Source organism: Neoarius graeffei, chromosome 27 (assembly GCF_027579695.1).
Source record: "Neoarius graeffei isolate fNeoGra1 chromosome 27, fNeoGra1.pri, whole genome shotgun sequence".
Lineage (NCBI taxonomy): Eukaryota > Metazoa > Chordata > Actinopteri > Siluriformes > Ariidae > Neoarius > Neoarius graeffei.
This window is the reverse complement of record NC_083595.1, coordinates 4,727,378-4,748,392: the sequence shown is the minus strand read 5'-3', so window position 1 is coordinate 4,748,392 and position 21,015 is coordinate 4,727,378. Positions and strand designations below refer to the sequence as shown.

The 21,015-nt window shown below is 40.7% G+C and overlaps 1 protein-coding gene across 4 annotated transcripts in view; it reads right to left on the bottom strand.

The window, feature by feature from the left end:
• Positions 1 to 2,291: 2,291 nt before the first annotated feature.
• adarb1a (adenosine deaminase RNA specific B1a) overlaps positions 2,292 to 21,015 on the bottom strand; it is a 49,486-nt gene continuing 30,762 nt past the window's right edge. For 3 of the 4 annotated variants that reach the window (XM_060911522.1, XM_060911521.1, XM_060911523.1), the window contains exons 5-10: positions 20,496 to 20,664; positions 16,575 to 16,726; positions 14,892 to 15,060; positions 14,112 to 14,293; positions 11,877 to 12,055; positions 2,293 to 4,755 (exon numbers count right to left, since the gene is read on the bottom strand). In XM_060911522.1, coding sequence (XP_060767505.1) covers positions 4,579 to 4,755; positions 11,877 to 12,055; positions 14,112 to 14,293; positions 14,892 to 15,060; positions 16,575 to 16,726; positions 20,496 to 20,664 — 1,028 coding nt within the window. In that variant the 3' untranslated portion in view covers positions 2,293 to 4,578. Of the gene's footprint in view, positions 4,756 to 11,876; positions 12,056 to 14,111; positions 14,294 to 14,891; positions 15,061 to 16,574; positions 16,727 to 20,495; positions 20,665 to 21,015 lie in introns of all 4 variants that reach the window. The other variant, XM_060911524.1, reaches the window with a different exon arrangement.

The following is a 21,015-nucleotide window of genomic DNA, read 5'->3' as shown; positions in this document are numbered from 1 at the left end:
CCGCCGGGAATTGGTATTCCAGGCGGCTCACTTTAATCCCATGGCTGGACACTTAGGGCAGGATAAAACACTAGCCCGACTAATGGCCCGGTTCATTGGCCAGGGATTTGCAGCGATGTCTGTAGGTGGTGTACAGCATGCTGCGAATGGCAGTTAGTAAATCCAGCGGGCATTCCAAAAGCACCTTTGCGCCCTCTCCCATTAATCGAGACCCCATTCGAAAGAATTGGGATGGATCTCGTCGGGCCATTAGATCGGTCAACACGAGGGTACCGCTTTATATGAGTTCTGGTGGACTATGCAACACGATACCCGGAAGCAGTGCCTCTTCGCAATATCTCAGCACGCAGTATTGCGGAAGCGCTCTTCCACGTCATCTCCGAAGTTGGAATCCCGAAAGAGATTCTGACTGACCAAGGCACCTCGTTTATGTCACGTACACTAAACGAACTGTATGGGTTATTAGGAATTAAGCCGATCCGCACGAGCGTGTATCACCCACAAACGGATGGTTTAGTTAAATGGTTCAATCGCACTCTCAAAAATATAATTAAAAATCTTGTAAGTGAGGACGCACGTAATTGGGATAAATGGCTCGAATCCTTGTTATTTGCAGTGCAAGAGGTCCTCCAAGCCTCCACGGGGTTCTCCCTATTCGAATTGTTATATGGGCGTAAGCCGCGCGGCATTCTAGATGTGCTGAGAGAAAATTGGGAGGAGGGACCTTCACCAAGTAAAAATGAAATTCAATACGTTATTGACCTGCGCGCAAAACTCCACACACTCACACAGCTAACCCAGGAGAATTTGTGGCAGGCCCAAGAATGGCAAACCCGCCTGTACGACAGGGGTACGCGCCTTTGGGAGTTTGCACCGGGAGATAAAGTACTCATACTGTTGCCCACATCAAGCTCCAAATTGATCGCCAAGTGGCAAGGACCCTTTGAGGTCACACGGCGAGTCGGGGACGTCGACTACGAGGTGAGGCGAACGGACAGGGGTGGGGCGCGACAGATTTACCACCTCAATCTGCTCAAACTCTGGAACGAGGAGGTCCCCGTGGCGTTGGTGTCGGTGGTTCCGGAGAAGGCGGAGCTGGGGCCGGAGGTTCAAAAGGGAACATTGACATCGCGTACCTGGTATCTGGGCTTCCACTTGGGCAACGGGCAGGTGCATCCCCAAATTAACAAGACAGCAGCAATTGCGGCCTGCCTGATGCCCAAGACCAAAAAGCGGGTGAGACAGTTCCTGGGGCTGGCTGGCTACTATCGTAGGTTTATACCTAATTATTCGGACGTCACCAGCCCGCTGACTGATCTCACTAAAAAGGGGACACCAGATCCGGTCCAGTGGACAGAGCAATGCCAGCGGGCTTTCTCTGAGGTGAAGGCTGCACTGTGTGGGGGGCCACTGTTACACTCCCCTGACTTTTCTCTCCCGTTTACGTTACAGACGGATGCGTCGGACAGAGGGCTGGGGGCCATTTTGTCCCAGGAGGTAGAGGGGGAGGACCGTCCAGTGCTGTACATCAGCAGAAAGCTGTCGGTACGTGAGGGGCGCTACAGCACCATCGAAAAAGAGAGCCTCACGATCAAGTGGGTGGTCCTCGCCCTCCGCTACTACCTGCTGGGACGCCCTTTCACCCTCTGTTTGGACCACGCGCCCCTCCAGTGGCTCCACCACATGAAGGATGCCAATGCGCGGATCACCCATTGGTATCTGGCACTCCAACCCTTTAACTTCAAGGTGATCCACAGGCCGGGGATGGTTGTGGCGGACTTTCTCTCCCGTCGGGGGGGAGTCAGCTGCAGGCCGGACAGCTGCCTGGCCTGAGTCGGGCGGTGGGGGTATGTGGCAGCGGGGGCGTGGTCAAGCACCGTTCTGTGACCAGAGGGACCTTACCTTACCTTCTGAGTCAGGGAAGGTAAGTGGCAGAATCACTACACCTGATGTCAATTAAACTGTTTGTGTGTCTTCCCAGTGACCACGCCCTATATAAGGAGAGAGAGAGCAGAGGAAGAGAGCTCTCTCCCCAACCAGACGACTTGTGTGTGTGTGTGTGTGTGTGTGTGTGTGTGTGTGTGTGTGTGTGTGCATGCCTGGGAGAGTTGGTTTAAAGCTGAAAATAAAACGAGTTTTGGAACTTGAATTCTGGCCTGCCGTCTTTCTGTGCTCCTCCCACTCTTACGAACTGCCAGTCATCTATGTTCTATTTTGAATAAAATATGGAATTTTGAAACTTCCACATCATTGCATTCCGTTTTTATTTACAATTTGTACTTTGTCCCAACTTTTTTGGAATCGGGGTTGTATGATCACACACACAAAAACTCAGAAATAATTGCAATAATTAATAATAAATTAATCAATTAATTAGAAAGATAAAAAGAAAAATGGAACAACAATGACAAAGTGTATAAAAGGCAGAATGAAGCTGAGACACAACGGAGGGAGAAAGAAACATCTGACCAACACTATAACAGCTATAAACAGTCATTTCCTCAGCAGCCTCTGTCTCTGTCTCTCTCTCTCTGAGTCCTCTGGCCTGAAGATTTTCCTGTGCTGGGAAACAACATGACTGTTACAAAGCACTGACACTGGAGACTCCTTCCATACATGTTAAATAAATAAACGTCCTTTGAAAACAAATGTCATAATATCAATGATTATATGGACAAAAATAAAAATACAAGATTTTAACAATAAAGTTGTGGTATTTTGAGAATAAAGTCATAATATGTTGTGAAAAATGTTGTTAATATTTGAGAATAAAGTCATAACACTAGGACAGAATGATGCATATTAAAACAAATAAATGTTAAAAATTTTATTTAAAAAATAAACACGTGACTATACAAATAAAGAAATCTTTCCGCTTCAGAATATTATTCCTAGTAGAACTTTAAAAATTAAAAGTAGATTTAAATATAAAAATTATATTAGAAAATGACTGTGCAAGAAATGAAGTTTATGCAGAACCAAAGGACATTTCCTCTTTAGTTGATGGAGAAATCACAGGCAGGGGTCACCTTCAAGGCTACCGACGGTAATTCCAGCACACTCAGTAGCAGTACAGCAATCGCATCCTGCTGAGTTACGGCACATTGACTCGCCATTGGGGTGAAGTGTAATATACGAGTCCATCTGACATAATGCACTGGACTCAGAACACGCCAAATGATTTTGATTATTGTTCATCTCCACACCCTCTAAGAACAGCACACAGATGTAACCATCGACAGCCTGCAGGTGAACACTGCCTGCCAAGAAACTTCACCAAATCCTCAACATCCATCACTCTGTCACATGATCATCGCATGCACCATTTTGTCATAGTATTATGACTTCTTCTCAAAATATTATTATTGAGTTTATTCTGGAAATATTGTATTTTTATTTTTTAAACACGTGCCCTAAACCACCAACATAGTTGAGGTTTTGCTTTGTTAAACAACACATTTTTAAAAAATGTTTATTTTTAATCGTAGATTACATCAAATGTCTGCTGTAAAGTCCTTGTGAAGGAGTTGTTACTATAGAAACGATAATGTTTTAGAATGAGCGCATTAATTGTGTTGGCATTCTGTTCTCCATCTTCTTATTATTCTGTTCAGAAATTTGTTCTGATTTCATGGGTCACAGTTTTTGACACAAAGCTACAAAATGTGGCAGAACTGTCGCTCCCCAACGGGAATAGGGCAGTTGTGCTTTTGGGAAAGATTGGAATTACGGTTTCCTGGTAGCAATAATGCAAAATGTGTTATGGGACTACACTGTCTCATCGATCGTGTGTTCACAAGATTTGAGTCTTTCTTCACTGAGTGATACTGAAGACGATTAAAGCTGCACTGCCCACCTGCTGAGTTTCCTTAGCAACCAGCCAGCTACAGCCTAGCAAACAAGCAGGCTAGCAGAGCAGTGTTTTCGCATGTCAGAAACATATTTCAGTGTTTTTAATCTTTATGTATTGTAAACTGGGTGGCATGGTGGTGCAGTGGTTAGCACATTGGCTTTCTACTATAAACTGGCCGTTCACGTTACAGCCAGAACTACCGTCCAAGCCCTGCTGTTCTACGGGAAAAATGCACACCTTTATAATTCTGACCAATCAGATTCGAGAATTCCACCACACTGTGGTATCAAAGTAATTTATTAACATGATAAAATGGAAATGTTTTGGGGTAGATTTTCTTCAGTAGTGAGGATTTAAGAAACCATTAATTAATTAATTGCAATTATGATTATTCAACATCAGTGTGACGACATCATCCAAATAAATTATAAAACTGTAAAACAGAACAAGCTAAAGAATAAAAATCTGTTTCGCGAATCGGTGATTCCTGGTGTTAAAGCATGAGCATATACACATTTATACACATATAAAATAACACTTAAATAATATAATGACATGAGATTTATCATTTCTGTTACACAAATATCAAAGCCACAATACAGCGCAGAAAAAGTGTACAAATTAGCGCGGTAAAACTGAGAGATGTTGGGGGACATGCGGTAACTGTTAGATGCTGAACAGTTAAAAACAGACGTGGGCTGTCATTTTTGTTCCCTCTCTCTCCGTCACTGAGTGAGGGAGAACTGGTCCTGTTCGATGGGTTTTTTCACCCAGGCACCGAGGCCTGCTTTCTGGAAAGCTTGGATCAGAGTCTGCTTGGCAGAGTGGTAATCTGCTGCACCTTGTTTGACCTCATGATACGAAGTGGGTTGAGCCACTTGGATCTTCAGAGTCTGAGAGAGCTGAGAGAGAGAGAGAGAGAGAGAGAGAGAGATGAGGAAATGGGAAAATGGAGCAACAGAAGAAAGGGAGGGAGAAAAAAGAGTAGGAAGAAAATGGGGAAGAGAAAATACGATCGGGAACAAGAAAGGGGGCACAAGGGAGAGAGACAGAAGGAGACAAAGGGAAAAATAAACATAAAAGTGACATAAATGGATGAGAGGGGAGAGAGAAATTAAGAGGGAAAAGGAATAAGAAGAAAGTGTTGGCAAGCAGAACTGATTAATTCCCCAGTTTAATCTGGGTCAGGGTTAATATATTTAGTGAAAACTAAAACTAGCAGTGAAATAGTAATTTTGTGAACTGAAATAAAAATCAAAACAACAGTTAAAAAAGAAACTAAATAAAATCTACAGTGAACAATGACACACAAACTAAAACTAAATAGAATTACAGGTAAAATCAGCTTCATTTTTCTTTCATTTCCCCCTTGGGACAGAAACAGACTCATTCTAGAATGTGGCAGTAATGTAACGCCGGCTGCCCTAAAACTCCAAAGAAGAAGAAGATGCTTGCTGTGCTGTGGACCCAGCTTAACTTGGGTGTCTCCAAAGATTTTGCGTAAGCCTCAGTGCACAAGCTGAATGCATACACACTCCCACTACTGGATCGGAGTATACTGTACATGCACAGTCAAAATGCACAGTCACAAACTCTGGGTGCTGTGTGGACTCTCCGAATCCGAATCTGCATCGTGTACACTGTACGCACAAAGGGCATGGACTGCGTCTGCTGAAGTATATCTGGGCTGAGTCGAACACTGAACGTACTGGTGAGCCGTAGGCTTGTCATGACGCCATCTTGGAAAGTTGATTTTTCCGCGTCTTTTAAGATAATTTGACAAAATTCGTTGTAAGGGGCATGAATGCTTCAGGATTAACTGCATCCATTATGCCAACAAATATTGGACATCAAGACAGATCACTGTCCACAAGTAAGAGTTCAAGTTCAAGACATGTTTTGGGGCTATTTACGGTATTTTGGCATTTTTGTGCTGATTTTCATACAGTACACTGATAAAGGACTATCTGTATAACATGATAATATGGTGTTGCCATTATAATAATTTATATATGGAAGGAAGGCTGTAGAATATCCATCCATCCATTATCTGTAGCCGGTTATCCTGTACAGGGTCGCAGGCAAGCTGGAGCCTATCCCCACTGACTATGGGCGAGAGGCGGGGTTACATCCTGGACAAGTCGCCAGGTCGGCTGTAGAACAGATGTATTTAAATTACTGGATGACATTGGATGGATGCTTGGTCTAGTCCGTATACATTTTTAGAGCTTGCCAAATTCTAAATAGCGAATGACAAACTAACTTTAGCAGAGAAATTTCTGCATGAACAAACAGCATGTTAAGCAAAACAATTTTCTACTTGCATCTGGCTCAAAAACATTTTTAAATATTCTTATCTACGATGATGAGTCTCAATGTCACGACAGGTATGACAACTAGCACAAGTCACCAAGCTGACAAGCAAACACTATTTATTTGCAATAATTTTAAATAAGCAAAACTTAGTGACAAAAATATAAATAAAGCTAATATTTGTAAGGAAAAAAGGAGAGCTTTCTCTGTTAGAAAGATGTCATAATATTCAGTTTAGTTTAGCAAACACGGATTTCTTTCATGTTGGCTATAACTGTTATGTACAATTATGTCCATAGCCTGTGTTTTTTTTTTTTGGGGGGGGGGGGGGGGGGGGGTTTCTGTCATTTATTGGTTACTTTACACACATTCTATCCTCATTAGTTATGTTATGCTGAGCAATAACATTCACTACCTGGTGCAATATTTCTATTTCAGTTGCCAGTATTTTATTTGTGCAATATTGCTACTTCAGGTGAAGTACTACTCTTACTCAAGTTCCATTCTAATTTTGTTGTGTACATTACATACACGACCCATGTTTTTACTTTTTAAAAAAAAATTTTTTATTTATTTTTATTTTATTATTTTTTAATACTTTTATTGCACTACTTTTTGTGATTGTCTATTCCTGACTCTATCTGTGAGCTGCTGGAACATGTAAATTTCCCCACCGAGGGATGAATAAAGTTTATCATATCTTATAAATATATAAAAAACATGTTCACCGACACGCCTGTGTGACATGTTCAGAGTGATCACAAACCCTCACTGTCACATAATTTCATTATTGCTGAGTATTATTTCAGCGTTAATCCACCTACTGTATTTTCATCAACAAACATGACAATGCAATATAAGAAACAGCTAAAGACTAAGCAGCTTATGTCCTATCTAGTTATTATGGGATTTCAATACCTGAAAAACTAAAACTAAATAAAAATTTCTCTGAAACTAGTCAATTCCTCAAAATAAAAATAAAACTACTTATGCACTTGTAAATTCAGAAATTCAGAAATACTTTAATTGCCAGGTATGTGGACACACACGAGGAATTTGACTCCAGTTCACTTAGCTCTCATAGTACAAAACAGATTAAAAAGCGTAGACACAAAATCAAACAAACTAATTAAAACAAAAATGAAATAAAAAAACTGAAAGACTAAATAAAAATAAAAACTGATGAAAATTTCAAAACTATAATAACTGATTTGAGTTGATATATCAGTTAAAAACAACAAAACAATACGAAGGCTGTGTAAGAGTTTGTGGGGGCTGTAGTGTATTGTAACACAGAGTAACAGTGTGTTAAAGAGTGTAACAGTGTGTTAAAGAGTGTAACAGTGTGTTAAAGAGTGTAACAGTGTGTTAAAGGGTGTAACAGTGTGTTAAAGGGTGTAACAGTGTGTTAAAGGGTGTAACAGTGTGTTAAAGGCTGTAATAGTGCTTTAAGGGTGTAGCACGATGTTAAAGGGTGTAACAGTGTGTTAAAGAGTGTAACAGTGTGTTAAAGAGTGTAACAGAGTGTAATAGTGCTTTAAGGGTGTAGCACGATGTTAAAGGGTGTAACAGTGTGTTAAAGGGTGTAACAGTGTGTTAAAGGGTGTAGCACGATGTTAAAGGGTGTAACAGTGTGTTAAAGGGTGTAATAGTGCGTCAATGGGTGTAACAGTGTGTTAAAGGGTGTAACAGTGTGTTAAAGGGTGTAGCACGATGTTAAAGGGTGTAACAGTGTGTTAAAGGGTGTAACGGTGTGTTAAAGGGTGTAGCACGATGTTAAAGGGTGTAACAGTGTGTTAAAGGGTGTAATAGTGTGTTAGAGGGTGTAACAGTGTGTTAAAGGATGTAATAGTGTGTTAAAGGGTGTAACAGTGTGTTAAAGGGTGTAATAGTGTGTTAGAGGGTGTAACGGTGTGTTAAAGGATGTAATAGTGTGTTAAAGGGTGTAACAGTGTGTTAAAGGGTGTAATAGTGTGTTAGAGGGTGTAACAGTGTGTTAAAGGGTGTAATAGTGTGTTAAAGGGTGTAACAGTGTGTTAAAGGGTGTAATAGTGTGTTAGAGGGTGTAACAGTGTGTTAAAGGATGTAATAGTGTGTTAAAGGGTGTAACAGAGTGTTAAAGGGTTTAACAGTGTGTTAAAGGATATAATAGTGTGCTAAAGAGTGTAACAGTGTGTTAAAGGGTTTAACAGTGTGTTAAAGGGTGTAATAGTGTGTTAAAGGGTGTAACAGAGTGTTAAAGGGTTTAACAGTGTGTTAAAGGGTGTAATAGTGTGTTAAAGGGTGTAACAGTGTGTTAAAGGGTGTAATAGTGTGTTAAAGGGTGTAACAGAGTGTTAAAGGGTTTAACAGTGTGTTAAAGGGTGTAACAGAGTGTTAAAGGGTTTAACAGTGTGTTAAAGGGTGTAATAGTGTGTTAAAGGGTGTAACAGTGTGTTAAAAGGTGTAATAGTGTATTAATGGCTGTAACAGTGTGTTAAAGGGTGTAACAGTGTGTTAAAGGGTGTAACAGAGTGTAACAGTGTGTTAAAGGGTGTAACAGGTTGTTAAAGGGTGTAACAGAGTGTTAAAGGGTGTAACAGAGTGTAACAGTGTGTTAAAGGCTGTAACAGTGTGTTAAAGGGTGTAACAGTGTGTAATATTGTGTTAAAGGGTGTAACAGAGCGTTAAAGGGTGTAACAGAGGGTAACAGTGTGTTAAAGGGTGCAACAGTGTGTTAAAGGGTGTAACAGTGTGTAATATTGTGTTAAAGGGTGTAACAGAGCGTTAAAGGGTGTAACAGAGGGTAACAGTGTGTTAAAGGGTGCAACAGTGTGTTAAAGGGTGTAACAGAGTGTAACAGTGTGTTAAAGGCTGTAACAGTGTGTTAAAGGGTGTAATAGTGTGTTAAAGGGTGTAACAGAGTGTTAAAGGGTTTAACAGTGTGTTAAAGGGTGTAACAGAGTGTTAAAGGGTTTAACAGTGTGTTAAAGGGTGTAATAGTGTGTTAAAGGGTGTAACCAGGGCTCGAAATTAACTTTTTTTCTTTGTGTCCCCCAGTGGTCCCGAATTCTGTGTTGTATTGTCCCGAATGGAAGCAATAGTGTCCCCATTTTTTTCCTCTCTGAAATAACCAGTGGTTAATATTATCATATGAAGTTACTATTATATTTGTAACTATGCAATTTTGAACCCTTTATATCATTTTTACAATAAGTCACAAGACATAAGCGACACATGTCCTATACATCATCTACTTCAAAATTACAGTTATTGCATTTTCAGTTTATTAAACTTTGGCGATCTCACTGTATGAATAGATACCCGTTTATTTAAAGGGGCCAACTAGCTCATTCAGAAAATGTTTCAACTCCCTACATCTGCAGTACACTTTAGTTGAAAATAAGACCCCTTTTATGTTCATTTCATCTACTTATACCTTGAATATCTGTTGGCACTTATAAGGCCAACTTATAATTTTCACCATTACCGTTATCCATTTTTATGAACTTTCCGTTATCCATTTTATGAACTTTCCGTTATCCATTTTATAAACTTTCCGTTATCCATTTTATAAACTTTCCGTTATCCATTTTTATGAACTTTCCGTTATCCATTTTATAAACTTTCCGTTATCCATTTTTATGAACTTTCCGTTATCCATTTTTATAAACTTTCCGTTATCCATTTTATAAACTTTCCGTTATCCATTTTTATAAACTTTCCGTTATCCATTTTATAAACTTTCCGTTATCCATTTTTATAAACTTTCCGTTATCCATTTTTATAAACTTTCCGTTATCCATTTTATGAACTTTCCGTTATCCATTTTTATAAACTTTCCGTTATCCATTTTTATAAACTTTCCGTTATCCATTTTATAAACTTTCCGTTATCCATTTTTATAAACTTTCCGTTATCCATTTTATAAACTTTCCGTTATCCATTTTTATAAACTTTCCGTTATCCATTTTTATAAACTTTCCGTTATCCATTTTATGAACTTTCCGTTATCCATTTTTATAAACTTTCCGTTATCCATTTTATAAACTTTCCGTTATCCATTTTTATAAACTTTCCGTTATCCATTTTTATAAACTTTCCGTTATCCATTTTATGAACTTTCCGTTATCCATTTTTATGAACTTTCCGTTATCCATTTTTATGAACTTTCCGTTATCCATTTTATGAACTTTCCGTTATCCATTTTTATGAACTTTCCGTTATCCATTTTTATGAACTTTCCGTTATCCATTTTATGAACTTTCGCTGCCGGGTGCGAATGTTAGCAACATCAGCATAGTGCCAGCAGGTCCGAGCCTAGTTGTGCTGCTGACTGACTAAACTTTCTGAACTAGAAAGACACCAAGAAAACTCACTTATTCTGTTGAACGGTATCTTCCGTCAATATCATCCACATCATTCCTGTTGCATTTTATAACGTGTCTAACAGTGTTCATTAAGTTCATTCAGTTCATTCAGTTGCTAGCGTTGCCTGCAGACCAGGCGATGACACTTTGGATCCTGAAGGTCCCGGAGACGTTATGTCTGGGCTTTCAGTTTCTTCCCCGCGGTCGGTCCGCTTCAACCACTTCAGCATTTTTGTTCTGGCAAGAGTCGGCGCAGCGTGTGCGGTAGCAATTCCATTCCATAATGCGGACTCCGGCCGAAGATTCTAGAACAGAATGCGCTGCTCTGTAGCCTACGGATGCAGGTGCATCGAAAGTGTAGCTACTATGTATTTTTCGCTGTTAAGGTTTTAAAATTAAAATTGACAAATTAGGTGAATGTCTACGCGTGTGTTACGGCTTTGTAAATAATATTAATGTAGAACTTTTTTTCTAGATCTATTTTTTCCATTGTCCCGGGATTGTCCCAGATATGATAATTTTGTGTCCCGATGACATTTTTTATGGTCCCCGGGACATCGGGACACCGTTAGTTTCGAGCGCTGGGTGTAACAGTGTGTTAAAAGGTGTAATAGTGTATTAATGGCTGTAACAGTGTGTTAAAGGGTGTAACAGTGTGTTAAAGGGTGTAACAGAGTGTAACAGTGTGTTAAAGGATGTAACAGGTTGTTAAAGGGTGTAACAGAGTGTTAAAGGGTGTAACAGAGTGTAACAGTGTGTTAAAGGCTGTAACAGTGTGTTAAAGGGTGTAACAGTGTGTAATATTGTGTTAAAGGGTGTAACAGAGCGTTAAAGGGTGTAACAGAGGGTAACAGTGTGTTAAAGGGTGCAACAGTGTGTTAAAGGGTGTAACAGAGTGTAACAGTGTGTTAAAGGCTGTAACAGTGTGTTAAAGGGTGTAACAGTGTGTAATATTGTGTTAAAGGGTGTAACAGAGTGATAAAGGGTTTAGCAGAGTATAACAGTATATTAATGGCTGTAACAGTGTGTTAAAGGGTGTAATAGGGTGTAACAGTGTGTTAATGGCTGTAACAGTGTATTAAAGGCTGTAACAGTGTGTTAAAGGGTATAAGAGGGTACAACAAGGTGTAACGGTGTCAGAGAGTGTTGTAGAGTGTTATAGAGTGCAATAACAGACCACAATTTTATAAAACAAGATGCAAAAGGGTGTTACGTGGTGTAACAGCATGTACATGTATAACAGAGTGTAACAGGGTATAACAGGGTGCGAGTGGTGATAACAGGGTATAATAGGTTGTTTATAAATCCAGATTATTTAATAACCTGATACTGATGCCCTCAGCCAGAGTATGGAGTTGTACCTTGGAGTGTAGACGAACCCAGCGGCTGTACAGGGTGTGTTTGCAGAGGCGAGATGGTTGGCCGAGGTCGTCCTTCCCGGTGGTGGCGTTGATGACTTCTAATCCCTGATCCCCCACTGTCCAGTTCACACTGAAGTTTGGCGCTTTACCGGGCTGCCGTGCCTCCGCGTTACTGATTCCTGCGTACACACACACACACACACACACACACATCACAATAAGACTGCGTCAAAATTTAGCAACAGAAAAAAAAAGTAAGACTGGAAGACAGATTAGACAGTTATTAATGATTAGTTTATAATGTATTTTCTGTTCACAGTGTTCTGTAGTTGTTCTTATGTATAGTTAGATTTTTATGTTGTCTCTTAAATACAATAATAATAATAATAATAACTTTATTTTGCCAGGTATGTGAACACATGAGGAATTTGACTCCGGTTTCAATAATAAATACTTTATTATTTGACATATAATTGAATTTATAATTGTTGTATACTTCTAGATTATTTTTATATAAATATCTAATGTTTTATTATTATTATTATTATTATTATTATTATTATTGTCAGTAATAGCGCTGAAAATCTGAGTTCTGAGTGGCCTCCAAACATGGCCACTCTGGACTACACTTCCCAAACGCCACAGTGTCCCTCATCTTCTGAATTCTAGGAAGTACACCTGTTTTCGATCATCCCTCTAATCACCGCTCTGTGTAAGTCCAGTTTTCACAAACGCTCTCTGTGAAGTATCGTTCTGTGTACTGTACCTGCACTGTAAAACATTTCAAATTGGTTTAACTTGGAAATGCAAGTTCACCTGCTGCCTTGAAAATGCAAGTTAACTCAATTTGACGATTATCTTTGTTTCAACTCACAAAAAGTCTCAATTAGTCAAGACAACTAAGTAAATCAAGTCGGACCTTTGAAAACTTGCACTGATTAGTTCAAATTAAAACACTTTTCAGAGCTCATTGAGTTAAAGAGAAAAATTAAGTGGACATAACTAAATACGGCTGAAATGTTTTACAGTGTGAATATACCGAGCCTTCTGACTTCCTGCCTGACTTCTTGTGCCGCTTGACTTTGTTTACGCTAGTTTGTTTACATTTCCAGTTGAGAGTACACTGTGCGCATTTTGGCTGCCACTTCTCATTGGAGCTTTTTATTTTTTCCCCTTTGTTTTTCTTTTTGTGTTTGTATAGTTTGATGTTTGTTCTTTGTTTAAATGCTCTTTGTTTGAATGTTTTGTCCGCCGGTTGTGGCATAGCTCCAGACCCAGTTTTGGGCGTCGGTTTCCTTCGGGCCTTGGTCCACTATGGGTGATGCCTATGCTCCTCGCTATGGACTGCAGTGAGTTTGCTGCTCTTTTAACATCAGTGTTGTCCAGCGCTCTGTGCGGTGGTGCTTCTGTGCGGTGTTCTGAGCGATGTTGCCCAGTGGCGTTGCGATGGCTGTGCAGATGGTTTGGGATGTACGAGTCCTTTGTGCAGCAGTGCTTCTGTGCTCAGTTTGTAGATCCTTGGTGCGGTGTTCTGGGCGATGTTGCCAGTGTGGGACATACCTTCATGCACCTTTTGGTAAGTCTGTGGGTAGCTATGCCACTGGAATTACATCCTGACCCTCTTTTGGTGGACTTTTTTATTTGTAATTGTAAAGCGACCTTGGGTGTAAGAAAGGCATTATATAAGTTGAACTAATTATTATTTATTATTGACTCTGATCCCTCGTCTGCCCTTCGACACAAACTGTTTGCTGATCGACCGACCCATGCCCGACCCTGACTATGCCTTCTGTTTACGGATTTGGATTTGGTTACCACTTTGCAACACACTCACTCTCCCCTGCATCCGTAGGTGCCTGCACTCTGACAATTCTCAGCATTCTGTATTAATTTGATTATGTATTTAATTTATATACAGTCTTCCGTATTAATTTATTTGGTTTATTTACTCTAGTTTGTCCAGGTGCATTTATCCGATTTACTGTTTGATTCATTTATAGCGTTGTATAATATTTGTTTATTATTTGATGTGTTTATAATGTTTTGTGTGTGTTTTCATTATTAACAGAGTTTTGTATTTATAGGTTTTACATTATGTAGTTATGGTGTTACTGGTGTAGAAGAATAACTCACCCATACAGGAAGCTTTTATGTATTATTATATCTAATTTGGTGCACTGAGAGTGTGGTAATGAGTGTAAAGATGAACAGAGCTGTGATGATGATGGGCTGTACCGCTGAGCAGTGGTCTGTTGAGGGTGAAGGGTTGTGGTAACTCCTCTATATCTGCAATGCGCTGATACATGGCCCTGCTGAGGTGATCCGCATGGTACAGACTGCCCAGGATTATACTGGAGAAATAGATAGGGCCTGAGAAATAACTCATCAGAGAACCCTGCATACCCACCACATTCCACCTGAGAGAGAGAGAGAGAGAGAGAGAGAGAGATGGGGCAGTCACACAAGCTTAACACAAGTAATTTTTAATAATTTCTATATAATTTATAATATATATTATATACTGTGTATCATGAAAGTGTATTTCCAAGTATCACAGTATGATATTTTTGCCATATTAGCCATCCCTAGTGTGTATATACCGGTAACAATGTGTGTAACTGAGTGTGTAACGTATATTATGTATATTAAATGTGAGTTTCTGTGTGTGTGCGCACGTGTGTGTGTGTGTAATGTGAGTCTAATCAGAGCGCTAATCAGCTGCTAGTGGAAGCACTGCTGAGGAGTGATTGGACCATTAAATCACTGAGATCGGACAATCAACATGAAGCCAATGGTGAAATTGTGAGTATTAATCAGCGAGAGAGTAAATGTATAGTAACAGCTGCAACACACAGCTTTAAGAATGCAGGGGAAAAGGCCACATGCGATCCTGCCTGTGAATAAAATGTGAAATTTATCATGGTGTACAATATTATCATAAATGTCCTAGCAGACATGTGGTGGGTAACGATGCCATGAGTCACTCCTTTCATGATGACAGTGATGACATCATACCTGGCAATCTTATCACTGCAGGACATGGTGAGCAGCCTCTCCCCCTGCAGGACTCCGTCCCACGTCTGGATGGTGTTACTGGAGCGGACCGGGATGGTTCCTTCGCCCGACTCGATCTTAGTGCGCAGCTGTCCTCGGGCTTTTCTGTTCGGGTGTCTGTCTCCCTGGTCTGCTCCAAAAACACAACGAGAAGGGACACACACTCTCTACATCATCAATACCATAAAGCACCTTTTCCAGGTTGAAAACATTACAGCACTTAAGTGTTTCCTCTAATACAGTGATTCTCAAACTGTGGTACGCGTACCACTAGTGGTACGCAGGCTCCATTCTAGTGGTACGCCAAAGAATCACTTAATTAAATATAAATAAAATTTAAAAAATAAAATAAAACGTGAAATACTATCCATAATATCCGAATGGATGAAAATATCTTATCAACCGATGACAAGAAAATGAAAGGAGATACAAATTAAGTTAATAATTTTAAAAAGTTTGCAAGTGCTTCTGGGTAGCCATACGTAGCGTACGTACGCATTCCCGCCGGTTCCGCTGACAGACGGTTATCCGCCATTGGTAGACTAGGCTGTGATGGGAAAAGGTGGAGGTGGCTTTGCTAATTATGACGAGTACGACAAAATTACTGTCGTGGCTTAAATCCGCGAATGGGAGCGTGTATCAGGAGAGAGGGAGAACTGAAGAGGACGTGTGTGAGCCGAGCGCAGATGCTAACGACAGTGGCAAAACCAGCACCAGAACTGCTAGCAAACGGCAGAAACCAGTGAGGAGGAAGTATGACGAAAAATACATAAAACTGGTATTCATTTGGAGCGGGACAGAGGAGCTGCCCAGGCCGCAGTGTGTTGTATGAGGGAACAGTACTTTTTTTTACTTAACATTTAAGTCCAGTACAGTTATTTAACTTTTAAGTACATTTTCATTTAATCTTTAAGAACTGTCTTTTAATATTTATTTTAGTACAATGTTTATTTCACTTTTATGTGCAATTAATTTTATTTGATTCATTATTTAAGTACAGTGTTTTATTTTCCTATATTTAAACACAGTGTTACTGTTCAAAGTACTGTGTGTAATGTTACAGTGTCCAACAATATTAAATATACTTGTTAAATAAAACCTCCGCCTTGTTTTTAATGAATACTTAGGCCTACTACGCTACTGTATTTTAATGTTGGTCATTATGGTGGTACTTGGAGAGCCAAGTATTTTCTGAGATGGTACTTGGTGAAAAAAGTTTGAGAACCACTGCTCTAATACAAACACCTCAGGTGGAAATACTCAACTCGTACAATCCTTCCTGAGAAGAGTTAATTATGTTGGCTGAGTTGAGCTGAATTTGATGTAATTAAATAGGACTAATGTGAATTAAACAAAACTGAATTAAACAAAATTGAATTAAACTCAATTAAATTTAGCTGGACAAAACTGAAACAAATCTGAGCTGGACTCAACTGAACTGAGCTGAACTGGATGAAAGGGAATTAGACTAAACTGGACTAAATTGAATTAAACTAAATCAAGTGGAAGTAAATTGCTCATAATTTCTTGATCTAACAAACCAACACTGATTAGCCAAGCACTCCTCTGGACAGCACAACCATATACAGCATAATTAAAGTAAAATAAAACAAACTGAGCTGAATAGAAGTAAAGTGTTCACACCCTCAACAGCAGCTTCGTGTGGTGAGAAGATTCGAGCATCTCCACACGGTGAAGTGCTGATGTACAGGTGGAACTGAACTCCGTCCTTCAGCTGGTAACCATGATGTTCACACCGCTGGAATATGGAGCTCTCGTGATCCTCAGGATTGTTACTGCACAACACACACACACACACACACACACACACACACACACACACACACACACTCTTGTTAGCGCTGCTCAGTAAATGAAGTCCACAGCTGACAATAAGCAGGAGGGTTTTATGCTCCATCACCTATAACACCCATCACTCAATCACTGTTTAACACATAGCCACAGCTAAACACACCATGACCTATCAATTACACACACACACACACACACACACACACACACACACCACAAGTCGAGTCTGAAATAGAATCTAACAATCAGTTTTCCATCCCACTGTCTGCTGAGATTGATTTTTTCAATCAATTTTTACAGATGGGATTGGCAGCCATCAATATTTATACGAGTTCAGTCCATTTTAATTTATTTTAATTTAACACACTGTTGCTGAGGCATTCATGTCTATAAAAACACACGGCCATCTTAAAAGCCCTTTTTACACAGATATTCTGTAATAATGATGAAAAAAAAAGACACCTCAGTATTCTGGCTTTACTGACTTACAGTGAGCTAAATAAATCCAGCAGGAAGCCGCGTCAAAGAGTGTTTTTACATTCTGCAGCCAGAGACGTGACGTTTCACAACGGAGCGTCAGGGTCTGGGGTGACGTTTCTTTTCATAGGAAATATGAATACCCTGAGCATACTGGCACTGCTTTCAAAGCAACAGGTGAACTGAGTGTTGAGGTGCTTTCGTTAGCCGCGCACATTTATACCACTCTTCAAACACAAGCAGAGTCACTGAGCACCATATGAACATGTGATCACTTCTGTTACATAATTCATGTTTAAGGGAAGTAATGGCCTCAATATAAAACACGGTTGTGTACTTTAGCCGAGGAGCTTTTCAGGAAATAAAAGTATGTCACAGAAAACTGTGCTTGCAAACAGAGAGAGAGAGAGAGAGAGAGAGAGAGAGAGAGATAATGAATCAGAGTGAAAGGTAACAAAGAAGAGAGGAGTGGAAGGACTTGTGCAAGCAAAATGTTTGCGTGATCAAAAATATGCTGGAGCAGAAAGGGAAGAGGACTAGGACGTGATTTGAGACAGAAAGGCTCACAGACCTTAGCTGCCGTAGTCGGAGATGTTTGAATTCATGCTGGTCTCAGAAAGAAAAATGTCAATGTAAAAACGTCACACCCCTGTTCCACAATGCCAGCTGTCCCTTTTATACCGACATCAATCCTGCCTCTGTTTCTGTCAGTCGTTCAGCACAGAGGCAGAACAACACAGATCCCCCCGTTCCACATTCAAAAGTTTTATACAGAATGGGACAAAGAATAAAGGCGTGAGAACAGGCTGTGTAAAAGGGACTAAATTCTGCTCCATTTTAATAAATCAGGAACATACAGTATTTTTAAATGGTGGCATTTTTAATTTTATTTGATCAGGTCGATTGGGTCAACTTGTACACTGTTAATGAATGCTAAGTATAAAAAACCCCATTGGTTTCTGATTGTTATATTACTAAATATAACACTTCCATGCCATTTCTAACCCTGCGTTCACACTAGCAGGTGACAAGTTGTTCGTATTGCTTGTATTTTGTCTCTTGTGAACTCTTGTTGCTTGTGAGTGTGGCCTGTCCACCATTTTACTTTTCTGTTACTTGGTTGATTTGCTTGATTTACATGTTATGTGCTCTGCTCTGTACTAGCTTCACTCTCAGATTGGATTAGCAAAGCAAACTAACTGTACTAGCCATGTACACTAACCATACAAACACGAGCGATCTTTGCTACTTCCTTTCCAAGCTTTATTTTTTTTCATTTCCGTTTCCAGTTGAGAGTACGACGTCTGCATTCTGGCTGCCGCTTCTCACCAGAGCTTTTTATTTCTCATTTGTTTTTCTTTTTTGTGTTTGTGTAGTTTGATGTTTGTTTGAGTGTTTTTGCCCGCCGGTTGTGGTGTAGCTCCGGACCCAATTTTGGGCGTCGGTTCCCTCCAGGCCTTGGTTCGTCATGGGTGATGCCTGCGCTCGTAGCTATGGACTGCAGTGAGTTCGTTGCTCTTTTAACATTGTGGTTGTCCAGCGCTCTGTGCAGCGGTGCTTTAGTGCTTGGCGTGATGATGATGAATGAACCCTTTATTGTCACTTAGTCACAAGTACCAGCAAAATTAGCCGTCAACCCGTCCGTACATATACACATACATACAATTGATACAGGGGGAGTAGACAGGACAAGAAGACAGGGATGAAAAATACAGAGTAACATGAGGGGAGGGGAGGAGAAAAAAAGCAACCCCCACACTATGCTCCTGTGGGGAGTACAGTGTGGGAACATTAAAAAAACAACTCAGCACATAAGCACAAAAATAACACAGTATACTTTATAACATGAAAATTCGGGACTCGAGGGGGAAGGGGGTGAGGGAGGGGGCGATCATGGGAGGCGGACGGGGGGAGGGGCAGAGGTATAGGTAACCCAACACAAACAAGCAGTCCGGTCCTGCAGCCGAAGACAGCGCTTACCCACTTGTCACACTGGGGGTAAAAGCGGCGACCGTGGGAAGTGGGGGAAGGAATACGAGAGAGTCTCACAGCAGTGACCTTCAGGGGGAGTTGTTGTCCCAGCAATGGCCTTGGCCAAGGCCAGTGTTGTCAGAGGGAGCCGAAAGCAGATAAGATTGGGATTGTTTGGTCTTGGGGCGAGTAGACACATTCCTTTACACGACTACTCTGTTTGTCCATTCTGGTCTTCGAATCAATCCATTTTCCTTTGCAAAGCCAAAAGCTTCTCCATGATGTTATCCATGTTGCGGTTCAAGTTCTGAATAGCCACAGTCTGAGTGCCGACAGCTCTGCCCACCGCTTTAATCATGTCCGACAGCTTTATGGGGCTTTGGACAGCTGTCACCATTTTCTGATTTCCTCTGATAAACCAGGGCAATGCCTAATCCAATCAGCAAAAGTCCTGTAATCATGGTTCCGAATAGGTAGATGTCTTCAATGTCCTCCACAGAAAGAACTGCCAGGCACACAACCCGCCACCTCTCCCATGCGTCCATCGTGTAGCCAGCTGCGAACATTCCGGCAGGACAGGCTGGTTCCCCCGAACCCAGGCTTCTCGTAGAGAAGACTGTGTCAATTGCGTGAAGAGACCAGTTTATCAATTCCATGATTTTTAGTTTGGAGAGCAGTGCGGAGAGAGTGTCTCAAAAGTATAGACAACAGACAGACGAGACAGCAGAAGCAGGAAAGATAAGGGAAGGGAGAGGCAGAGAAATGCGACCGCCTTCCGTGAGAGCACGGAGAAGAAGAAGAAGATGTTCTGAGTGATGTTGCTCGGTGGTGTCGCGGCAGCTGTGCAGGCGGTTTGGGACGTACAGGCGCTCTGCGTGGCGGTGTGTCTGTGCTCGCTTTGTGGATCCATGGCGTGGGGCTCCGAGTGATGTTGCCTGATGGCGTCGCGACGGCTGTGCTGGCGGTGTGGGATTTGTTTTCGTGCGCCTTTTGGTGGGACTGTGGCTGCTACACCATTGGAATGACATCCTGACCTCTATTTGGTGGGCTTTTTTTTTTTTAATATAATTGTAAAGCGACCTTGGGTTTTGAGAAAGGTGCTATATAAACTGAACTTATTATTATTATTATTCATAATGTCTCTGTACAAATTTAATGAGAGGTTGAGTATGATAGGAGAAACCATAATAAAGTTTATGTCACACCACAGGCACCAAAGGATTAGTCTGAGGAATTGTTTGAGCCAATCGATTGGATTTGTCCTACACAACCCCGTCCTAAAATATTTAACTCAACTCAACTCACCTGAGGAAGTACTCCAGCTGGCTGTACAGGTATCTGATTAGTGAACGGCGTGCAATGATCTCAGCGTGACAGTCATTTAACGCCAGGCCTCGGTCACTCATGTACTCGCCGTTTATACACTTGGTTCCAGTGGAAACGCAGATCACCTGTGCGTCCTTCACATCAGTCCCTAAACATCATACATAAGTGAAATGAAATGAAATATACAGAAAAAAATTTTTCTTGCCAAAGAGAAAACCTTTTCATTTCTCAGGTGGATAGAAACAAATTTATTTATAAACAGGCTGTACATATGCATTTACACCAGAAATGTGATATTCATTAATTAGCTGGAAATAATGAAACTAATAGCACTCTATAAAAGTAGGAAGAGTGTGCCTATGGCAGCTGATGCGCTGCACTGGCTGAGCTGCGTTTACTGGAAGATTTAGCACAGCCATGCTTCGGAGGCACCCTTTCACCATTTAGTTGGAATTTTGTCAGTTTCTGCTTTTCATTTTGTTTTGTTTTTTTGTGTTTT